This window comes from Sylvia atricapilla, chromosome 3, assembly GCF_009819655.1.
Source record: "Sylvia atricapilla isolate bSylAtr1 chromosome 3, bSylAtr1.pri, whole genome shotgun sequence".
In the NCBI taxonomy this organism is placed as follows: domain Eukaryota; kingdom Metazoa; phylum Chordata; class Aves; order Passeriformes; family Sylviidae; genus Sylvia; species Sylvia atricapilla.
In genome coordinates this window covers 51,212,299-51,230,894 of record NC_089142.1, presented here as the reverse complement: position 1 = coordinate 51,230,894, position 18,596 = coordinate 51,212,299, and the positions used below count along the sequence as shown (strand labels likewise).

General features: G+C 37.0%; 1 protein-coding gene across 1 annotated transcript in view; it reads left to right on the top strand.

The window, feature by feature from the left end:
• The window catches only part of TRDN (triadin), a gene marked incomplete at its 5' end in the record, with an annotated part of 223,267 nt that overhangs the window by 153,631 nt on the left and 51,040 nt on the right, over nucleotides 1-18,596 (top strand). Inside the window, 7 exon segments of the mRNA XM_066315329.1 lie at nucleotides 1,597-1,644; nucleotides 4,280-4,303; nucleotides 6,364-6,414; nucleotides 6,971-7,021; nucleotides 11,989-12,039; nucleotides 13,839-13,889; nucleotides 14,453-14,503. Coding sequence (XP_066171426.1) covers nucleotides 1,597-1,644; nucleotides 4,280-4,303; nucleotides 6,364-6,414; nucleotides 6,971-7,021; nucleotides 11,989-12,039; nucleotides 13,839-13,889; nucleotides 14,453-14,503 — 327 coding nt within the window.

The window sequence follows — 18,596 nt, the reverse complement described above, 5'->3', positions numbered from 1 at the left end:
CCAGCCCACCAGCAGACATTGCAGACAGGCCACAGCTTATTAACTGAGCTGATCTGCTTGAGCCATCGTGCCCAGCAGTTTCAGAGTGCTCTTGAAAGGATGTCCTGGTGGTGGCCCTGGGGCCAGACTTACAGTCCAGGCAGCAGGGAAGCAGTGAGCACACACAGAGGCACTTTATAAGTCCTTTGAATTACCTACCTTTCTCACCATAAATAATGACAACAGGATGTGACCCTCAGAATTTACTTTGCCTCTAAAAGCCAAAGTCTTAACTCTGATTTGTTCTAATAAAATGACAGGGTGAAATAACAAACTGACAGGTTTTTATAGGTGCTAATGACTCCAAAGCTGCAAAGACCTTTTCTATACCTATCATATGTAAACTAATTTTCACTGTCCATTGTAGATCCTGCCACTTATACTGATTGTTTGTTCTTTACACTACTTTCAAACAATGACAGTGAAGCTTATTTTCTTCATGCCATTTTGTCTCCAACACTGTAAATGGATAGCCTTCTTAATTAAAGCAAGGATTTTATTTAGCAAAATAGTTATAAATTATGGCAAAAAACCACTTGGTTTTACGGAAGTGTTGTGTGACTTACAGCTAAGCATGTGTATTTATAGTTTTACAATATTTAACTCCAAATAATTCAATGAGGTAAGAAATATATAGGTTGTCTGAAAGATATAATCATGTACATCACCAAACCTGCAGTGTAAATTGTCAGAAACTAAAAAAGATACCCATATTTGTGAGAAACGTCTAATGGTACCCCCTCCTGCACCACCTCTTCTTAGACAGCTTCATCCTTAATATCCCTTGTCACCCAAAGTGTGTAAATGAATTTACAAATTGTGCTTCCAAAGTTTGTGAATAAGCAATTGGATATGTCCATTCATCCTGACCTGGGCTCTTACAGCTGCTTCCCCTGGTGTCAGTAAATGTTAGGCAGCCCTGCTGCACAAGTGGTCTGGTTTATGCTTGTTGCTTGCCCACAGAAATTTCAGTATTCAGGTAAGGATCAAGTAAAGTGTCATAACATACAGTACATCGGTGGCCTGCAACCTTCACTGAGACGAACCACGTGCTTAAAAGCAGAGAATATGGGGCAATGTCTTGTTGTGTCAGGGGTGCAGAGTTGGAGGTTTCTTGCTGGTGCAAACAGAAAACCGTGCTTGCTTGGGGAACTCTCAAATGGCTGGGCAAAGTGGAGACCTGTGTGCTTTACATTACAAATATGAGCTGCAGTTTAGCCCCTGTTTCACCTGACATCACAGAATCATAGAATAGTTTAGGTTGGAAGGGACCTTAAAGACCACCTAATTCCCAGCCCCCTGCACTGGGAAGCCCCACCTTCTGCTTGATCTCACCTACTATTTATTTTGTGAAAGAAATGTAAAAAATAAATCACTCTTCTTTCAGACAGACAAAAAATATCTATTATGTATTCATATCTTGGTGGTGAATCTCACGGTTGCAAATCTTTGAAATCTTTTGGCTCAAAATAATATGTAAGCATTAAGAAGAGCTTTTTCTGATGTAGCAACACCTCTGACTAGAAATCTTACTTAAACCATATCTTTTACTTGCAGCAGAACTTGAAAAAAAAGAAGGAAAACCAACAAAGGCAACAGTGCAAGGTAAAAAGAAAACAAAACATGCTGGTGTTATCTCTCTTAAAACACAATTGCAAAAACAATTACCTCAGATTCAGACAGCTGGATGACAGCAACCTTTAAATCCATTGGTTCACCAGAATTTTTTCAGTTCTCCTGTGTTTGTCAGAGCAACAGGGAATTTCCATTACAAAACTTACTTTGATCCATTTCCACAAAGTTGCCACCCCAACAAAAAGCTTCAGGTAGATGGCTGCCCACTTCAGATGAAAGGTTTTGTGCTGGGACTTACTGTCCCACTGATCTTGCAAGAGGCTTCTGACCCCTGTAGCCTGGACAGGGATTAGCCTCCGCTACTCTGAGAGAGTTACTTCCAATGAAGTAAAGGAGCAGAGGCCCTCTGAAGTCAGCTGAGCTGCCCTACTTGTCCCATACGAAATATCAGCCCCATGAAGAGTCACAAAGGTCCACTGCAGAGAATCTCAAAAACTTTTGAGACCAAACCTTGTAGAAATTTTTCACAAAAATCTTAGGATTGGTATGGATAAGGCGTGAGTGGCATTGTCTGAGTGGGAACTCTAGAAGAAAGGCTGTGAGAACCATGTGTTGATGACACATAATTCAGAGGGTTACAAAGTCTGTATCCAATCTATATCCAGTGTCCCAAGCCAACTCAAATTGGCCCATTCCTGTCCCAAGCAGGAATACCAAGGAATGGTCTACACCAAGGCCAAAACAAAACTCAAGCCACTGAATGAACACAAAAAGAGAAGGATTGATGCCTTGAACCATCTAAAGACGTGTCTAAAGGTTATTCAATAATATAAATATACATTTATATTATTTATTATTATTATAATCATTTTTACCTTCAGCATTATATCTTGCATACTTGCTTCTTGTATACTTGTTTAAAACAGTCCATTTGTTTTTAGGTTAGCATGGTAAGAAGCAAAGTAAGAAAAAGGGGGTGTAAATCTCCAAAGCTTAGCAGTTCCTTTATGTGATACACATCCTAGCTGCCTACTGAGGAGACTTTTGTATTTACTCATGCTTAAATTGGCAGCTAGAGCCCTGATGATGAACTTGCCAGTAACCTTCAGTACAAGGTGTAAGACATGTTTACTGGTGCAGCTTTGGTCAGTCGAGCTATTATCTCTTTCTTTTCTCCACTTTCTCAGCTTCAGCTTTACTCAGAATTACTCAAGCCAGCACAGACACCCTGCAGCAGCTGTCAGCTGCTTGGTAGTTGTCATGGAAAATGTTATAATTAGGTGGGCCTTGGCCTAGATTTCAGTCATTGTTGGGCTGGGTATCTCCATATTATTTTCCACTGTCACACAAGTGCTTCTCCAGACATCTGCACTGCTTCCTCTCTTTTTGCCTGTCCCATGCAGCAATGAGGTATATGTGTTTGCTGTAAGATTTGTCCTTTCTACAATGTAGAACCATTAGTTGGGATTTTTTCTGCCAAACATTTTAATTGTGTCATAAAGGGCACAGTCTGAGCAGTACAAACTATAGTTCCACATGGTTGGCATGGAGCAGGGCTTTCTAAACCACAGATTGTGATAACCAAGGAAATCAAAAGGGTGGCAAACTGTTTCCCATGACAGCAGCAGCAGCAGTAGCAGCAGTAGCACTGTCTCCCCTATCTAGTCTCTCCAAGCCAAAGGAATAAGAGCAACATGTAATGTCTGTCACAACTATTTCTCAGTGGTGGCAGCAGCTCAGCTCCTCTGATGCACTGAAGAGAGCACAAACACTTTCACACAGCAATTCCCTCTGCTCCTTGTTTCTGCTCTGTATATGTATGGAGCTGCTGCCAACACATTTATCAGCCAAAGACAAACAAGCCAAAAAAACTTTCTGGATGCTTTTTGAATATCACTGTGTACTTGGCTCACAGAAGAGTGCTTTGGATCAGGAAGCATTTCAAAAAGTAGAAGGATTCAGTCCTGGTCAAAACTGGGACTTGCAATCTGAGAAAAACAGTATAAGGAGACTTGCAGGAAATTCTAGAGTGTCTGAGGCTGGATTTGCTTAGCAATCAGGACATAACTTCATTGTTTCAAACAAAGGCTGTAGTGATTATTGCAGCTTTGACCTTAGATAGCCATATCTGTAAATGGGCTGAAAGATTGTAGCAACATCTCAGTTCAATCATCTTTATTAGCTGTAAAGCCAAAATACAGGTAATATTTTTAACTTTTAAAAGATGAACAAGAAGGCACTTAACTTTAATTCTTACTTATTTGTTTGAAAAATCTCATGAGCAAATATCAGATAGTTTCCAGGAAGTTAATGCCTATTACTGAGAATTAATATTTTAAAAAGATGATAAAAAGGTAAATTTTTTTCTGGTGCAATCCAATAGTACTAAGAAAGATTTGCCATCTGTTAAAAACTGATCAGACTAGGGGGTTTGATGCTATTTATGCGTGTATGAAAGGCAATGGGTGGGAACCATAAACTATATTCACACACTCTGTCAAGAAACAGTGGATGTTCAAGATATATTCAAGCATTTAGGGTTAACATGCATTTAAATACATTTTCATCAGTTGATTATATTTTTAAGAATTTCCCATGTATTCTAACATTTCCTTTTTTCTCTCTCTCTTTCCACTTCTGTTTCCCTTCCCTTCTCTTTCTCCAGATAAACCAAAGATGAAACAAGGAAGTAAGATATAGTTTTACTCATTAAAATAACATCTTTAACAAGAGTTTGGGTAGCTATACTCAAAATAATGGAGATGTACAACAACTTTAATTTCTTACAGGCTGGATTCTGAAAGTAAAAGCTTTATGTCATGCTTTAAATTACTTATTTTGGTGCTTCAGCAGGGTATTCTGTGGAATTATTTTTGGTAAAAGCTGTCGTCTTTTTTTTTTTTTTTTTTGTAGACACTATTGCACTGAACATGAAACCTCTTGAGAATTTTTCATTACACATGAGTACAGAAGAAAAAGATTTTCAGTCTTCCCACTGAATTTCATTTCTGTTCACTGAGTCTTCTGTGATCAAATTAATCATTAAAATTTTGATTTTCTTTATTAGGACTATGAATATATCTGAATATGTCCACCAGATATGCCTACAGATATTTGCAGTAAATTTTGTATTTTCTCATTTTGAAAAAAAGGGCCGAATAATAAATTGGTGAGTACAAAACATGAAGGTCAAAGCAGAAGGGCAAGAGTAGTTTCTGAAGCAGATGTCAGAGGTGTAGTGTGAAATAGAAGAGACAGCTTCATTTTTAAAAAAATGCATTTTTGACCTTGTTCAACAGATTTCTTCCCCAAGTTTTCTCCTTTAAAAATGATATTATATGGAAGTATCTAGTATTGCCTTTTTAGAAACACAATGTAGAAGGAAGAAATATAATGAAAAATTTATCTCTTGACATCAGTCCCAAGAGAAGACAACTTTCAATGTCAAGAGCAAATTAAGTTTTTCCACTTTATAGATACTTCTACCATAAATAAAAAGTTATTACTTATGGATTCCTTAAATTCAGATACTCCAGGACCTCAGTTTTTCTAAATCAGAGACAAATACTAAACCATGAACAAGAAGCTTTATTGATATCATAATAAATTGCTATTAGACGCAGCCTATGCTTTTATAACAAAAGACAAAATTTGTGAAATGTGCGTGATTAAGGCAGTAAACAATTAGCACTAAAACTACCTACTGTATCTTACACAAGTTTCATATTTATCTACTAAACACAACCTCTATCTCCTAAACTCCACCTCATCAGGAGTCTTGATTTCTTATCCTATGTGTAGAAACTAAGAGGGCTTTCTAACAATTTTGTTTAATATCTTCTGGCTCTGAGACACTGCTGAGTTTTTCAATAGAAGAAATTTTTTCTTCATATGTGATGGAGAAGCTAGTACTTTTTATTTTGTCCAGAAAACACCTGATAGCATTTCTCAGATGACATGTATAAAACAGTTTAACCAGCAGTCAGATGGTTAAATTAATTAAAATGTAGGAAGTCAAAATCCAAGTCTCTGATCTTTTTGAATAGACTGTTTTAGAACAGTCTTAGCTGCCTTTTTAATTCTGCAGTGGAAAGCTTTGGAGACCTTTTATCAGTCCAGAATAATGATCTCACATTTTGTCTGAAACCAAATTCTTGTTTTCCATCTGGTGCAAATTTTTTTCTGCTTTTTCCAGGGGGCTACCCTTCCTTGAGGAAGGCTGGTGGAGCCTAGACATCTTCTCTACCTGTCTGTAGGCAGAATGAAAGCAACTCTTCACCCACCTATTTGTCACTGCTCTGTTGCTCGCCCACTTTGATCAGCACCTGGCCTTTAGGGAAGAACAGACCCGATAAGAAGACCCTTGTCCTTGCTCAGCAAGAATGGGCAATCCCAAATGAGGGATGTAGGCCACAGACAGCTCCAATGGGCCAACTTTGGCAAAGCATCAGTTTTGACCTTTCTTGTTAAGAACACTGAAAAACTGTCCTTGTCTCATACCAAGTTGAAGTTTGCAAATTTTATAATTAAATCTACAATAGTTAATCTACAAAACACATTTTGTGGACTGAACTTTCTGAATGATATCCGATGAATTTTGTACAAACCTCCCAATTTTTAACCATGTCTTCCAATGTCTTTTAGTCTCTTCCATGATCTATATGCTTCCTTCTCTCCTCTGGTTAAATCTCATTGTTTCACTCGGTTGTGGTTTCTGTCACTTTATTGGTGTGACTACTTCTTTTACAGATCCTGGAAAAGAGAAAGAATTGAAACCTCCAGCTGGCACAAAAGATAAAGGTAACATGGCAGGATGAATTTGTATATAACTCTTATATGCATGTATAAGTGTATATATATGCAAATAATTGGTGTATAACTTGGCCATCAACAAAACCCCACTTGGAATGCATTTCTATTTCTGTTTTTAAAGTATAAATTAGTTAGGAATTTGTAACCATAATACTATTTCAGTAAATTTGCTATTATACTTAATTGGAAATGCCAATTGGCATTAGCACCTGAATTAGAGATGCAAAGAGAGCATTGTTTACACTAGTTATGAAAATTTAGATGGCTAAACTCAAAATTTAGGAACACTTCTTAACGTTTTCTACTAGCTGCAAAGTGAAATAAGTTTTGAGTGATATTTGTTCTTTCATCAAATTTAAGAAAATTTGTGGTTTGACTTTGTGAGCATGCTAAAACTGATGAAAATTAGTTTTGTGCTACAGATTCAATTGGTATCTTGTGTCAGTTAGAAACCACCAATTATTCAATCAATCATTATCCTAGAGGCATTCGATGTTAACTGTTTAACACACTAGCTTGAAGATTAATAAATTATTTTTTACAGAACGTGCTAAAGAAAAGGAAGGAAAGAATCCTACATCTTTAAAAGAAAAAGGTAAGACTACATAATAAAATATAGGACTTGCTAAAACGACACAAAGTAGAATGAAGATGCTAATTTTTAAGCAATTTTTATCAGTATTTCTCATAAATCTTAACTAATCAAAATTTAGTTAGTTAAAATATTCGACAAGATCAACAGCATTAAAAAGGCGGGGGGCGGGGGGGGGGAATATATATAGAATATATTGAGACAATTAAAATTCAGAGTTCTCAGAATTAATTAAATGAATATCATAAACCACTCTGTGTAAGAGTCAAGACCCTTGAAAAGAAGGCCTGAACAATGCTGAGCCTTTAATAGGGACCAGTTAAGAAATTCTGAATAAAATCATTGTACAAATGTGTGAACATAAAAGGAAGAAAGTAAGGTTTATGAGCACATGAGTGAGAAACATGCTTTCTGCACTCTGTAAAAGTTATAGCTAAAACCCCACTGTGTCACCCAGTCAACCATCTGCAACATGAGAGGTGGTCTGAATCTTTCCTATATTCCTTTTCTTTTTTTTTTTTTTTTTGGCAATTAGATCACAGAAGATGGTTAACTCAGTTAAATTTCCTTTCATCAATTGTTTTATTGGATGCTTTTTACACATCTTATTTCTTCCCTCCTTTCTAGCAACAACTTTATTTGGAAGAAGTTACTTACGGATAAGTCTTATTTAACATTTCCGGAATAAAAAGATCTACCATATATATAGTCAAATTAATATTTATTCTAAGTTGTGGTCTATTACTATTTTCAGTTTCTAGCTATATATAGATAGATATGGACTTCAATATATAGACTTTAGGCTATAACTATTTCAAGTTATAGTCATTCTATGCAATTTCAAAGAAAGAACTGAATAAAGAGGTCAATTCAAGCTGACAATGAAAGATGACAAAAACATATAAAGCAAAGGAGGAATAATTTATTGCTAGACATATTTTCAAAATCCTAGAAGCTATGTTCATTCACTGACTTTATTCCAAAGTTTAAATTAAATTGTGGCAATCTGCAAATTTTATGGTGCATATATTATCCGTCTGTGTGTGTTCTACTCCTGATGTACACATGCTGCATTTACATGAGCTTAGTTATCTGGACCAGAACTGCATATTCAAACCCTATGGAGTCCTGTGGCCCTCTCCACAGACTGCCTATAATCATGTCTGCCTGATGGTGTTTGCTGGAAAATTAGAAGAAGCTTTTGAGTGACAACTCTGCCCTCTCTTTCCCTGCATGGTGCATATGTGTTCAGCCTGCTGCTCCTTTCAAAGGATTACAGGGATGCAGGGAGAGGACAAAAAAAGAGAGAAGACCCAAAACTTTTTTTGCCTTGGTAAGAGTTTCTTCAGAGTAAATGAACAGTGGTTTGCCAGCCCCGAAAAAGTTTCCACAATGTGTCCTTTGTTGAGAGTGGCCACAGCACTGCTTTTTGTCTCCTGTGCTCATGTTTAACATGCCAACAACTTCAATTACTAAGTTATTAATAATTAGTAATTACAGGTCCTTCTAACATAACAATCCTTCAGAAAACAGCAAGCAGGAAATTTCTTTTAAATGTCAATACAGCTAAAAACTTGCTGCTGAAAATATCTCTAAAGACATCACAGGCTCCTGAGCCCCTGCGGTAGCGCTGATGTCCAGCCCAGCTGAGCCTGTCCCTCAGACCCTGAGTGCTCTTGCTGATGCAGCCATCACTGTTTCCCATGATAGGCATCAAACTGCCACAGTTCTGTGCCTCTGCCTAAAAATGAAGGTGCTGTAGAGCTCAGTTGAAAATATATCAGGATCAAAGACTATAGGGAGAACTTATAAACCCGTGGGGAGAAATCTCTAGAAATCTTGGTGCCTTTCTTAGCTGTTTATTTTCTTATTGCATTATGGGTTATTCTGCTACATAAACATATATTTAGCATTATTTCTCCCCATTTCAGTTATATCTGCCCAAACTGTAGTTCATAAATTAATCAAAGCCTATTTGTGTGTCACTCCTTCCCCTCTCCATCACCTCTTCAATCTTCATGAGTGACCCTCTGTAAAGGTTATTGACCAGATCACTGGAGACTTTTTTTACTTTTTGCAACTTGGTGTTTTGCCTTTTTTTTCTTAAAGTGAATCTTCCTGGAAAATACAAATATATCAAGTGACACAGGAAAGTAAGGATTTTTAAGACTGAATATACTTCCTAATTATGTATCTTGGGAGTTTGTTACTATTCATGTAAACTAAATAAAGCAACACTTCCAGGTGAAGTGTTAAGTACTTGTGGTGATTAATGTGTGTCTGACACTTTATGCAATAAAAGAGTTATCATCACACCTCATTCCCATTCAAGGATGGACTAAGTATGAATGAACAAGGAGAATGTCCAGACCAAAAGCTTTATCCTAAAGCAGGCTATTTTTCATAAATTGAAGCACAGTGATTTTATTTAAAGCAGAGAAAGGAAAAATAAATCCCTGACTCTGGAGTTGTTGCTGGGATACTTTATAGACCATAACCCTACAAAGTTACTTTATCTATTTTATGAGGTGAATAAAATGTCTTCAGTCTTGGAGCCTAATTTTATTGAGAGTAATTAAAGAGAATACTGGATGTTTTCCACTTCTTAGTGATAAAGGACATCTGAAGATGGTCTGAATTTATAACTGGATTTTCAGCTCTTCCCTGCAGTAGAGTAAAGAAGCCCATTTGTACTCACCAATATAAAAACTGATTTTCTGTTGACATAAGCAGATTCAAGTAGCTTGAGGTCAATGAAACTCTAAGGTATAATTTGCCACGTGGTTTTTGTGTAGGTACCTTATCCAACTAACCAGAGTAGAAGTTCATTCATACAAAGGGTGTAACAGTGGCACTACGAGTTCATATATTTCATTTATAATTCATCATTGAACTTTTTTAAAGTATTTGCAATGTGATGAGTTATAAAATTGACAGCATTTGTCCTGTATAGATAATATAAATTCATGCTCACCCTATGTTCCATGATTTATTTTCAAACAAATGCTCTTTTTTCTTCTTTGCTTTTGACATGTTTGGGGATGAATATTTGAATATTTTCTTATGTCAGCCATGTGTGAATAATCAACTTATTTATTTTTATGTACAGATTGATAGGGGAAATAAGTCAGTAATATGTATTTCTTTGTTGCCGTATATGTTATAGTATACTGTCATTGAACAAACAAATGAGCTGATTTGCACTTGCTATGTAATATTCGTGTTTCCTTTTAAACAAAAGTAACATGAAATAATATCTTGCCTGTGGCGTTTTTTATCTTAACTCGTAACATAATTTTTTCCCTTAAAATGGGGTGATATTGTGAGCAGTTGCAGTTCACATTTCTGTCTATTTCCATTTATCTTTTTGTCATTGTCACTTGTGTGAGAACTATATCTTTATCCTGAGGATATCACACACTGCTGGTGCTGCTTCTTCATCATTTTACACCATCTTCCTAACCTGACCCAGCTTCACCTCTGGAGTAGAATGTGGGAGGAAATGGTAAAAGCTGACTTTAAGCCAGCTTGATGTTTTTCCCCTTCTGAGACCAGCAATAAAGTGGTCAGTTGACAGCAGAAGTTTGAAAAGTCCTCAGTGAGTACCTGTTAAAGTTTTTGAAAATGAAAACCTGTATCCTGGAAGAAAAGCAGGACTAGTGATCTCTGTACCCTTGGCTAAGAGGATGGGGGACTTGGTGCACCATGGAAAGTGTCCTGCACTAAGAGTTGCGTCCAAAAGTTATAATTCAAATGTGCTCAACCTTCCTTGGGAGCTACATATCATAGGAAATCTGAGGGAGATATGCCACGTGGATGGTACAAAGCCAGCATGGGCATACGGCACAAAACCCACAAGGCCAAAGATTTTTGGCTGTGGCTGCAAGAATGGCTGCTGATCACCAAGATCACCAGTGTGCCCAGGGTAAAGTGGTCAAGTGGGGCAGCTCTTGCATCAAGCCTTTTTATATAGTCTTCATAGAGGCTACTTCAAAGGGTTTCAGACTTCACACTGGAGGTTTTCTATCAGCCCCCTGAAGAGGAGTCCACCTGCTGCTGTGAAGATCAGGCTCCTAATTTCATAACCCATCCCCTTACACTGTAATTTCTTTGACAGCTCCAGCCACCCTGGAAGTTAATTTCTTCTGTTACAACTTACACTTAAATCCAGATGGATAAGTGGGATTGCTTCCTGGTACCATGGCAGCCAGGAGGATGTTCAGAGTTAAAATTATTTTGCAAAGGATCTTCTTTTAGCTTTTTCTCTTTTACTGAGGGTTTGGTTTAATTTGGAATAAATGGCTTTTTTTTTTTTTTTCGAGATGCTTAGGTGCTATATCCTGTCAGATGGAATGCAGCTGAGTTTATTTACCATTCTGTAGCATGTGATATTCTCTCACTCAAACCACATACATTCATAAGCCTATCAGATTATTTCCTCATTTTGGAAAAAGCTATTTTCTCCTAATTTCCCTGATAAATGCACAAAAGATGTCAAGAGATTGTTGCTTGAAAAATATTTAGACATTAGTTGTTTACACAACATGATGTATGCTTTTTCGGTGCTTGCTGACCCTGAATACATATTCCCTGAAGGACTGAGGCAAAAGATATATTCTTCAGACAGAGAAAGCAGAAACTGTCTTCATGAAGCTTTGGATAAAACCCAAAGGATTTCTTATTCTGTGTCATTGCTTTCATTTTCCCCTTCTCCTTTTGAATTTCTCTCATCTATGTGCTCTCTAGAGACAGTCACTGAAAGCAATTTCTATTCTTGCTTTTGCTGCTTACATTATTGCACCTTAAAAATACGAGACAATCTCTAGAGAGGATGTAAAGAGAGGCCAAGCTGTCATCTATTTATGTTTACAATTTTAGTCTTGGTTTTTAAATATTTCTTGAGCTTTCTTTTAAATGTAGGAGGGTACTCCTGTCTTCTAAGTCTCAGAAATATAATTATGTCCCTACAGATTCCCTGAAAAGAAAAAACCCCAAGAATCCAGAGAGCTTAAGAGAAAAAGGTAAGTAAAGAAGTAAGAAATCCAGACCTGAATATCAGAACAGTTTTTCAGTGTAGAAAGAGCTCTTGAGTAGGAATATAGAAGTGTGGAAAATCAAACACTTCCTTGTTCCTGTTTAGATTATTTTAGCCATTATATTGTTTTTCATAATATTTGTGATGTACAGATCCCAGTAGGATCCCTAGAAATCATCCGTGGTTTTTTTAAATGTGGATATTTGAATTAGCGTCTTGGGCAAAATGCTAAAATTTATTTATATACCACTTTTGGATGTTATTCTATCAAAAATGGGTTGTCTAAATCCCATAGTGGGAACGTTACTGAAGGGAACTAGACTAAGTCTAGTCCATCTGGCTACAGCTCAGGAATGTGGGTGTCTGAGAACGAAAATGGCTGAGGCTACTGACAAATCCAGGTATTTGAGGGTGGCAGATATGTCAAGATTTTTTTCTTAGTTTATTGGCAGCATGGGCACATACATCTCTGTTCCTAATCCCTTCAGTTGCAAGACTACTGCTAACTGTTCACACAGGGGTCATGGGTTGCTTGATGGCATCTATTTGAAGAAAACCCTATTTGTTGTAATGTGATGTGTATCACTCTCTGGAGAGTATGGAAACAGCTGAAAAATTTAAACAAAACAGCAAAAGCTACCAGAACTCTGCCTGGTTCCTGAGCTGGAACAGCACACCTGAAGTCCAAATTGTTGCAAAATGCCATTGTTTTTTGAAGCTGGAGGTATTTTAAGCAGTCCAGATTATGGATGCTGAATAGATATACACCTCTGCAAGGAATGTATTATTCCTTGTGAAATCTGTAGGAAATGAAGACAGGACACCACTTATGGCTGAGAATTCTCCTTTGTACCTCTGTTGTTGTCCCTGTGTCTCACCTGGGTGTCAAAAGAAGATCATAGTTTTCCTTTATTTGTAGTTACCTAACTCCTGAATTTTCTGGGGGGGCTTTTGGGAGGGTTGGTTGGTTGGTTCGTTGGTTGGTTGGTTTTGGCCTTGGCTTCTGCCTTCTGTCAGTTAACTTGGCTTCTTTCAGTCACTGGAAAGAGAGAACTACAGTATCAGGTATTTTTGCCCTCTCCTTTAATACTTTGTCATATACTGAAGAAAAAAAAAATTAAAGACACAATTAACTCCCTGGACTATTCATTTTGACATAAAATATGTGAATGTACATTTGAAGGATGAGCACTGCTCTTCTTTTATAGCTGGTGTGCCTGTCATTTTAAAAGGCTATATATATGCAGGAAGTGAAATTCCGTTCACAGGTAATACCCAAATGGCCTCTTTGATATTAAAAGAATCTGGGAGTCGTGAATGAGTCCTTTTGTCACTCCTAAATAAAAAAATCTCCCTCTTAGCTTTGTCAGCAGCCTCTTGCTGTCAAGACCATTATTCCTGATAGTTCAATAGTATCAATGTAGATTAATATTTTTGGGGGTTCAGCAAAAGAAAAAGTCATTGATGCCACCTGCTCTATAGAATTTTCTTTCTTCTTTGTGAGTGATTTTTCATTGCCTGCTTGAGAGAGGGCTCCACATTTTCCTCAAAATGCAAAGAAACTAATGACATATTGAAGGCTTATTATTTTGCATATCCAAGACTAGAAAGATGAATGGATGACCTTGATTTTTGTCCTGTTCTTTATTTCCATGTTGTTAAATCCATTTAATTATCACATCTCTCTTACTCTCCACATATCAAATTGTTTGACTTCCTTTCTTTTCAACTGTCATCTTATTTCCCTAACCTGACTTGTGATAAATGTTAAATGTTTCTTTCTAGAGACTGGTAAAAGAAAAGATGTGAAGTCTCCAGCAACCTTAAAGGAAAAGGGTAATGTCTTATCATTATCTGGCTGGCAAATAACAAGTCTTCTGCTGGAATCTCAGTGCAGTTTTGATATATTTTGAATTACAGGCTGTTGGTGAAAAGAGACTAAACCTAGATTCTTCTCATTTAATAGATCTGAAATATTGAAAGGAGCAGTGTCTGACAAGATTCAGGAATAATAAAGTCATAACCTCTCTTATTGTGGTGTTCTTTAACTGCTGTCTGACCTGCACAGCCAGTATTGCAGTCGGAGTGCCAGTCTGTTCTGACTGAGTTGGTAACAGAGCTGCTACTGAATGTACATGACAGGCTGAAACAGACTGCACAGGAATGAGTGCATGGTTTGACCTGCAGAAACTTTGCCAGGAAATTTAGTGGGAAATATTTTTGGTTTGTTTTCAACTTTAGTTTGTGCCTTTTATTGAATTAAATGGAAATTCTAACTCAACACATCTCTTTTACACATTTGGTTGATCAGATGTTATGCACATTTGTTACAGTACCAATGAGCACAGTGTACATTTATGTTGCTAACTTTCTACTTTCATTTTCTGTATCTTTTTCAGACTCTTCAAAACGAAAAGAAATTAAGGCTTCAACTAATCCTAAGGAAAAAGGTAACAATCCAAAGTTGAACTGCTCCTTAACATAATTTTTAGTTGAGAAAATAAATCTGTTGTGCAGGGAGTCACAAATTAAATCCTAGTTTCTTTGGGTAGCTATTCCTAAATATCCTTGAATGGCATCCTTTGCTGCTGGACATTCTTTTTACCAGGCTGAACAAGTGACAGGTGCATATGAGGCTATACAAGCAAGTTGTAGCTGTGGTATTTTTTAGACTAAAGTCAAAAGGACTTATTTTCCTTTTTCTTGATTTTATCTCATTATTTCTATTTAAATTAGTCATTTCGGATTGCTTTTTACTTCTTCTATATTATTTAGTTGTACTTTTCTCTCTCTTCTTGTATTGAAATATCAGCACCAGCCATCAAATAAAAATCAATTACAATTTATAGTACATCTCAAATACTAGGCATTTTTAGGCACTGTATAATTAACCAGCTATGTTCAGGTTTATTTATTCATACCAAATAAATTCAAACAAAACTTAGTTTTGCTTTTATCTTATTTGCAAATGGATTAAATGTTACTTTTTCATTGTAAAAAAGCCATTTAAGTTAAATGTGTAAATAATTTAACATGGATAAAAAATGTAATAACTTGTTATCTAATAACAGTTATTTAAGTCATGGGAGTGTAGTAGTTAGTCTTAAAATCTTCCAGTCAGTTTTGCAAACTGTTTCAGATAATTGAATAATACTGCTTCCTATCTTCAGAGTTTCCCTGGGGAATACTAGAAATATTGAGGCAATATTTTCTCTGACAAAATTATGGAAGACAAGAGTTGCAAGTTTTTAAGTGCAGCTACTTCACCTGCTGTATAGCAGGATAGCAGAAATCAGCTACTACTTTGTATAGTTATATCATTCTGAATCAAAGTAAAGGCTTAAGTGCTACCAGTAAAAGGTGCTCTTGAGAGTAGCTGTGTGAAGAAGGGCTTGGGGGTGCTGGTGAATGAGAGGCTGGACATGACCCATCAGTATGCTCTGTAGACAAGAGAGCCCTGTAGACAATTGTATCCTGGGCTGCATCAGTGGCAGTGTGGCCAGCAGGTTCACAAGAGGAAATTCTTTCCCTCTGCTCTGCTCTGGTGAGACCCCACCTGCAGTGCTTCATCCAGCTCTGGGGTCCCCGGCACAAAAAGAACATGGATCTGCTGGAATAAATCCAGAGGAGGCCACCAAGATAATTAGAGGGATGGAGAACCTCCCCTATGAGGAAATGGTAAGAAAACTGGGTTTGTTCAGCCTGAAGAAGAGATGGCTTTGGTGTGACCTAATTGTGGCCTTCCAGTACCTGAAAGGAGTCCTCAAGGGAGATGGAGTGAGACTATTTACAAGAGCATGTAGTGACAGGACAAGGGGGATGGCTTCAAACTGAAAGAGAGTAGGTTTAGATTAGGTATGGGGAGAGTGTTTTACTGTGAGGGTGATGAGCAGGTTGTGCAGAGATGCTGTGGATCCATCACTCGGATCCATCACCTGGCCTTGAACACTTGGAAGTGTTCAAGGCCAGGTCAGACAGGGCTCTGAGTAATGTGGCCTAGTCAAATGTAGCCTGGCCACCATGGGAGGGGGACTGGAGCTAGGTTGTCTTTAAGGTTCCTTCCAACCCAAACCATTTCATGTTTCTATTTCTAGGGCTTAAATAGTCTGAAACTCCTTGTAGTAGTCATAGTAAATGAACCGGATTTGTCAGTTCGAGGTCCAGGACATTAGAAAAATAGGGACACATTTTTGTACTATTCCATTTAGTTTACTTTAGTCAACAAGGAGTAGAGTTGGTAAGTGTTGAAAGAGGCCATCCAGAGAAGTGGTGAAGTCATCTTCCGTGGAAGTATTAAAAACTTTATGGATATGGCATTTGAGGACAAGGTTTAGCAGTCAAAAATGATGGTGATGCTAGGCTGACACTTGGACTTGGTCTTTTGAAACTTTAATTCTATGATTCTAGGTGTGGGCAGCTTTTTGTATATTGATTATTGGTTTAATAGTACTTGATTTTTTATTTTAAGCTTGAAGCAAGCAAGGCCTGTGGTCTTCCTGTAGGATTCTTGCAAAAATGTCTATGAAACGTAGCTTAATGAGCAGTTAACCATTAATTAGACCCTTAAGTCTAATTAGACTCTTGACCTTATCATTGAGTTTCTTCTCTAATTCTTCTCCTAAATATTTCTGGTTGGAAGATTGATTTATTTAAAATTAAATGATAATGAAAATAAAACCTTATTATGTCAAAAGATAAAAAATTATAAAGAAGAAATATGTGTTTGTAAAAGTGTTTTAATTGCAATGCTAATTAATTAGCTTCAGTTAAGTGTCAAACACCCACCCAACTATACAAAGAATAAATATTTAAAAAGGACTTCATTAACTCAGTTTGATCAGACAGTTAAACAACTGGTGAATAGCAGCTTGTTTAAAGTTCCAAAACTGAATTATTTCAAGAAAGGACATGTTTAATCAAAACACTGTAGAATTCCACTGGCTGCACATGCAGTGGTTTATACTTGGTATACTTGAAAAGGAAGGTTACTATCCAGAGGTGATTAACTCTAGTATCTCTTTTTTTCTTTATAGTAAAATGAAGCCTTCTTCCTGTAGTAGCTGATAGAACATGTGCAAGATTTTTCTTATTGTATAATAGTAGAAAGTATGAGCTATGTTCAGAAATGAACTTTCATTTCATGTAGATTTTTTCTATGGCCTAATTTTTTAACCTACCAATTAAAACACTGTAAGAAACATAGAAATTTATGTTGTTGTGTTGTCTTACAGTCTTACAGTTTCCTGCTTGTCAAAACACAAGAATGAAAATTTGAATGTTTAGTGTGAAGTATGCTCAGTTTAACTCTACTGCAGTTTAAGGTCACATTAGAGACACTCATGATTGTTAAAGAAGCCTGGGTGAAGTCTGAAGTAGAATTGATTTGTTTTATACTTACAGTAGGATATTTGGATGAGCAATGCCATAATCTAGTGGAGTTTGATTGCCCTGGGTTTGCACCACCTTCATCAGCTTGCACACAACCCTGTATGTCACCTGTGGATGTACTTAGTGCCTTGTAGAGGTCACTGAGAACAAATTATATCCCACACCTGAGACAGCATTTCGCTTTGACTCTAGCTGACTCTATAAGAACTTAAAATATTTGGATTAGATTCTGTCAAACAAAATTAGGCCAGCTGCCTCCTAAGTCTTGTGTATCTTAAGTCTGCCCAGTGAGCAGGGCTACAGATCCTTCAAGGCCCCTGAAACAAGACTGCAATGGAAAAGTTGAGTAAAAAAGTTGAGCTTGAGTGGAAAGATCTCAGGCTGCATACTCGTGCATAGTGACATCATTTTTGTGTCAACAATAAGATTCAGTAATTTGCTAGTCATCAAATTTCATGCCACAGGGAATCTTATATAATCTTCCTTTGGAGGCAGTTCAGCTCAGTGGCTACAGGTTTTTAAAAGTTGTTTTTGTCTTTTCTGTTTCATGTGACAGATATGTTATTTCTCATCTTCTAGGATTCAAACAAGTGCAACATTTCCAAAAGCAAGTACAACTAACTCAGTGACACTGAATATGCATGACAAGACATTGACATTTTGTCAGAAAAGTGTAACCCCAACGTGTAAAGTGGCTTTAAGCATTCATGTGGGATGCTGCGCATCACTGACCCTCTCTTTCTTAACAATGATAAGTGACATGTCACATACATCAGGCAGACAGTTTGAGAAAAGCCTCTCAGAGGAAAAGTATTCCAGAAATTTTGTGGCCATTGCCCTGTAACCAAGTGTGAGCAGGAGGTCACCTTTATGAGCACTTTGTTTTTTTAGCCAACTGAGAGTACATGGGGTGCTTTCTCAGAGGACATCTCAAGTTAAACTAGCCAACCGAAAATGCCTTGAGGAATAGTGGTGTTTAGACTAGCACTTGCTACTTTACAGAAATCTTTGAAATCCGGTGTAAACTGCAGTAACAGAAGTGGTCTCAGTGTAACTCATTTGTTGATATGTATATTTGAGAAATGATAAATACTTTTCTGAAATGTGAAAACAAAATTCACACAAGTTCAATGTAGAATTATAATATAAAATCCT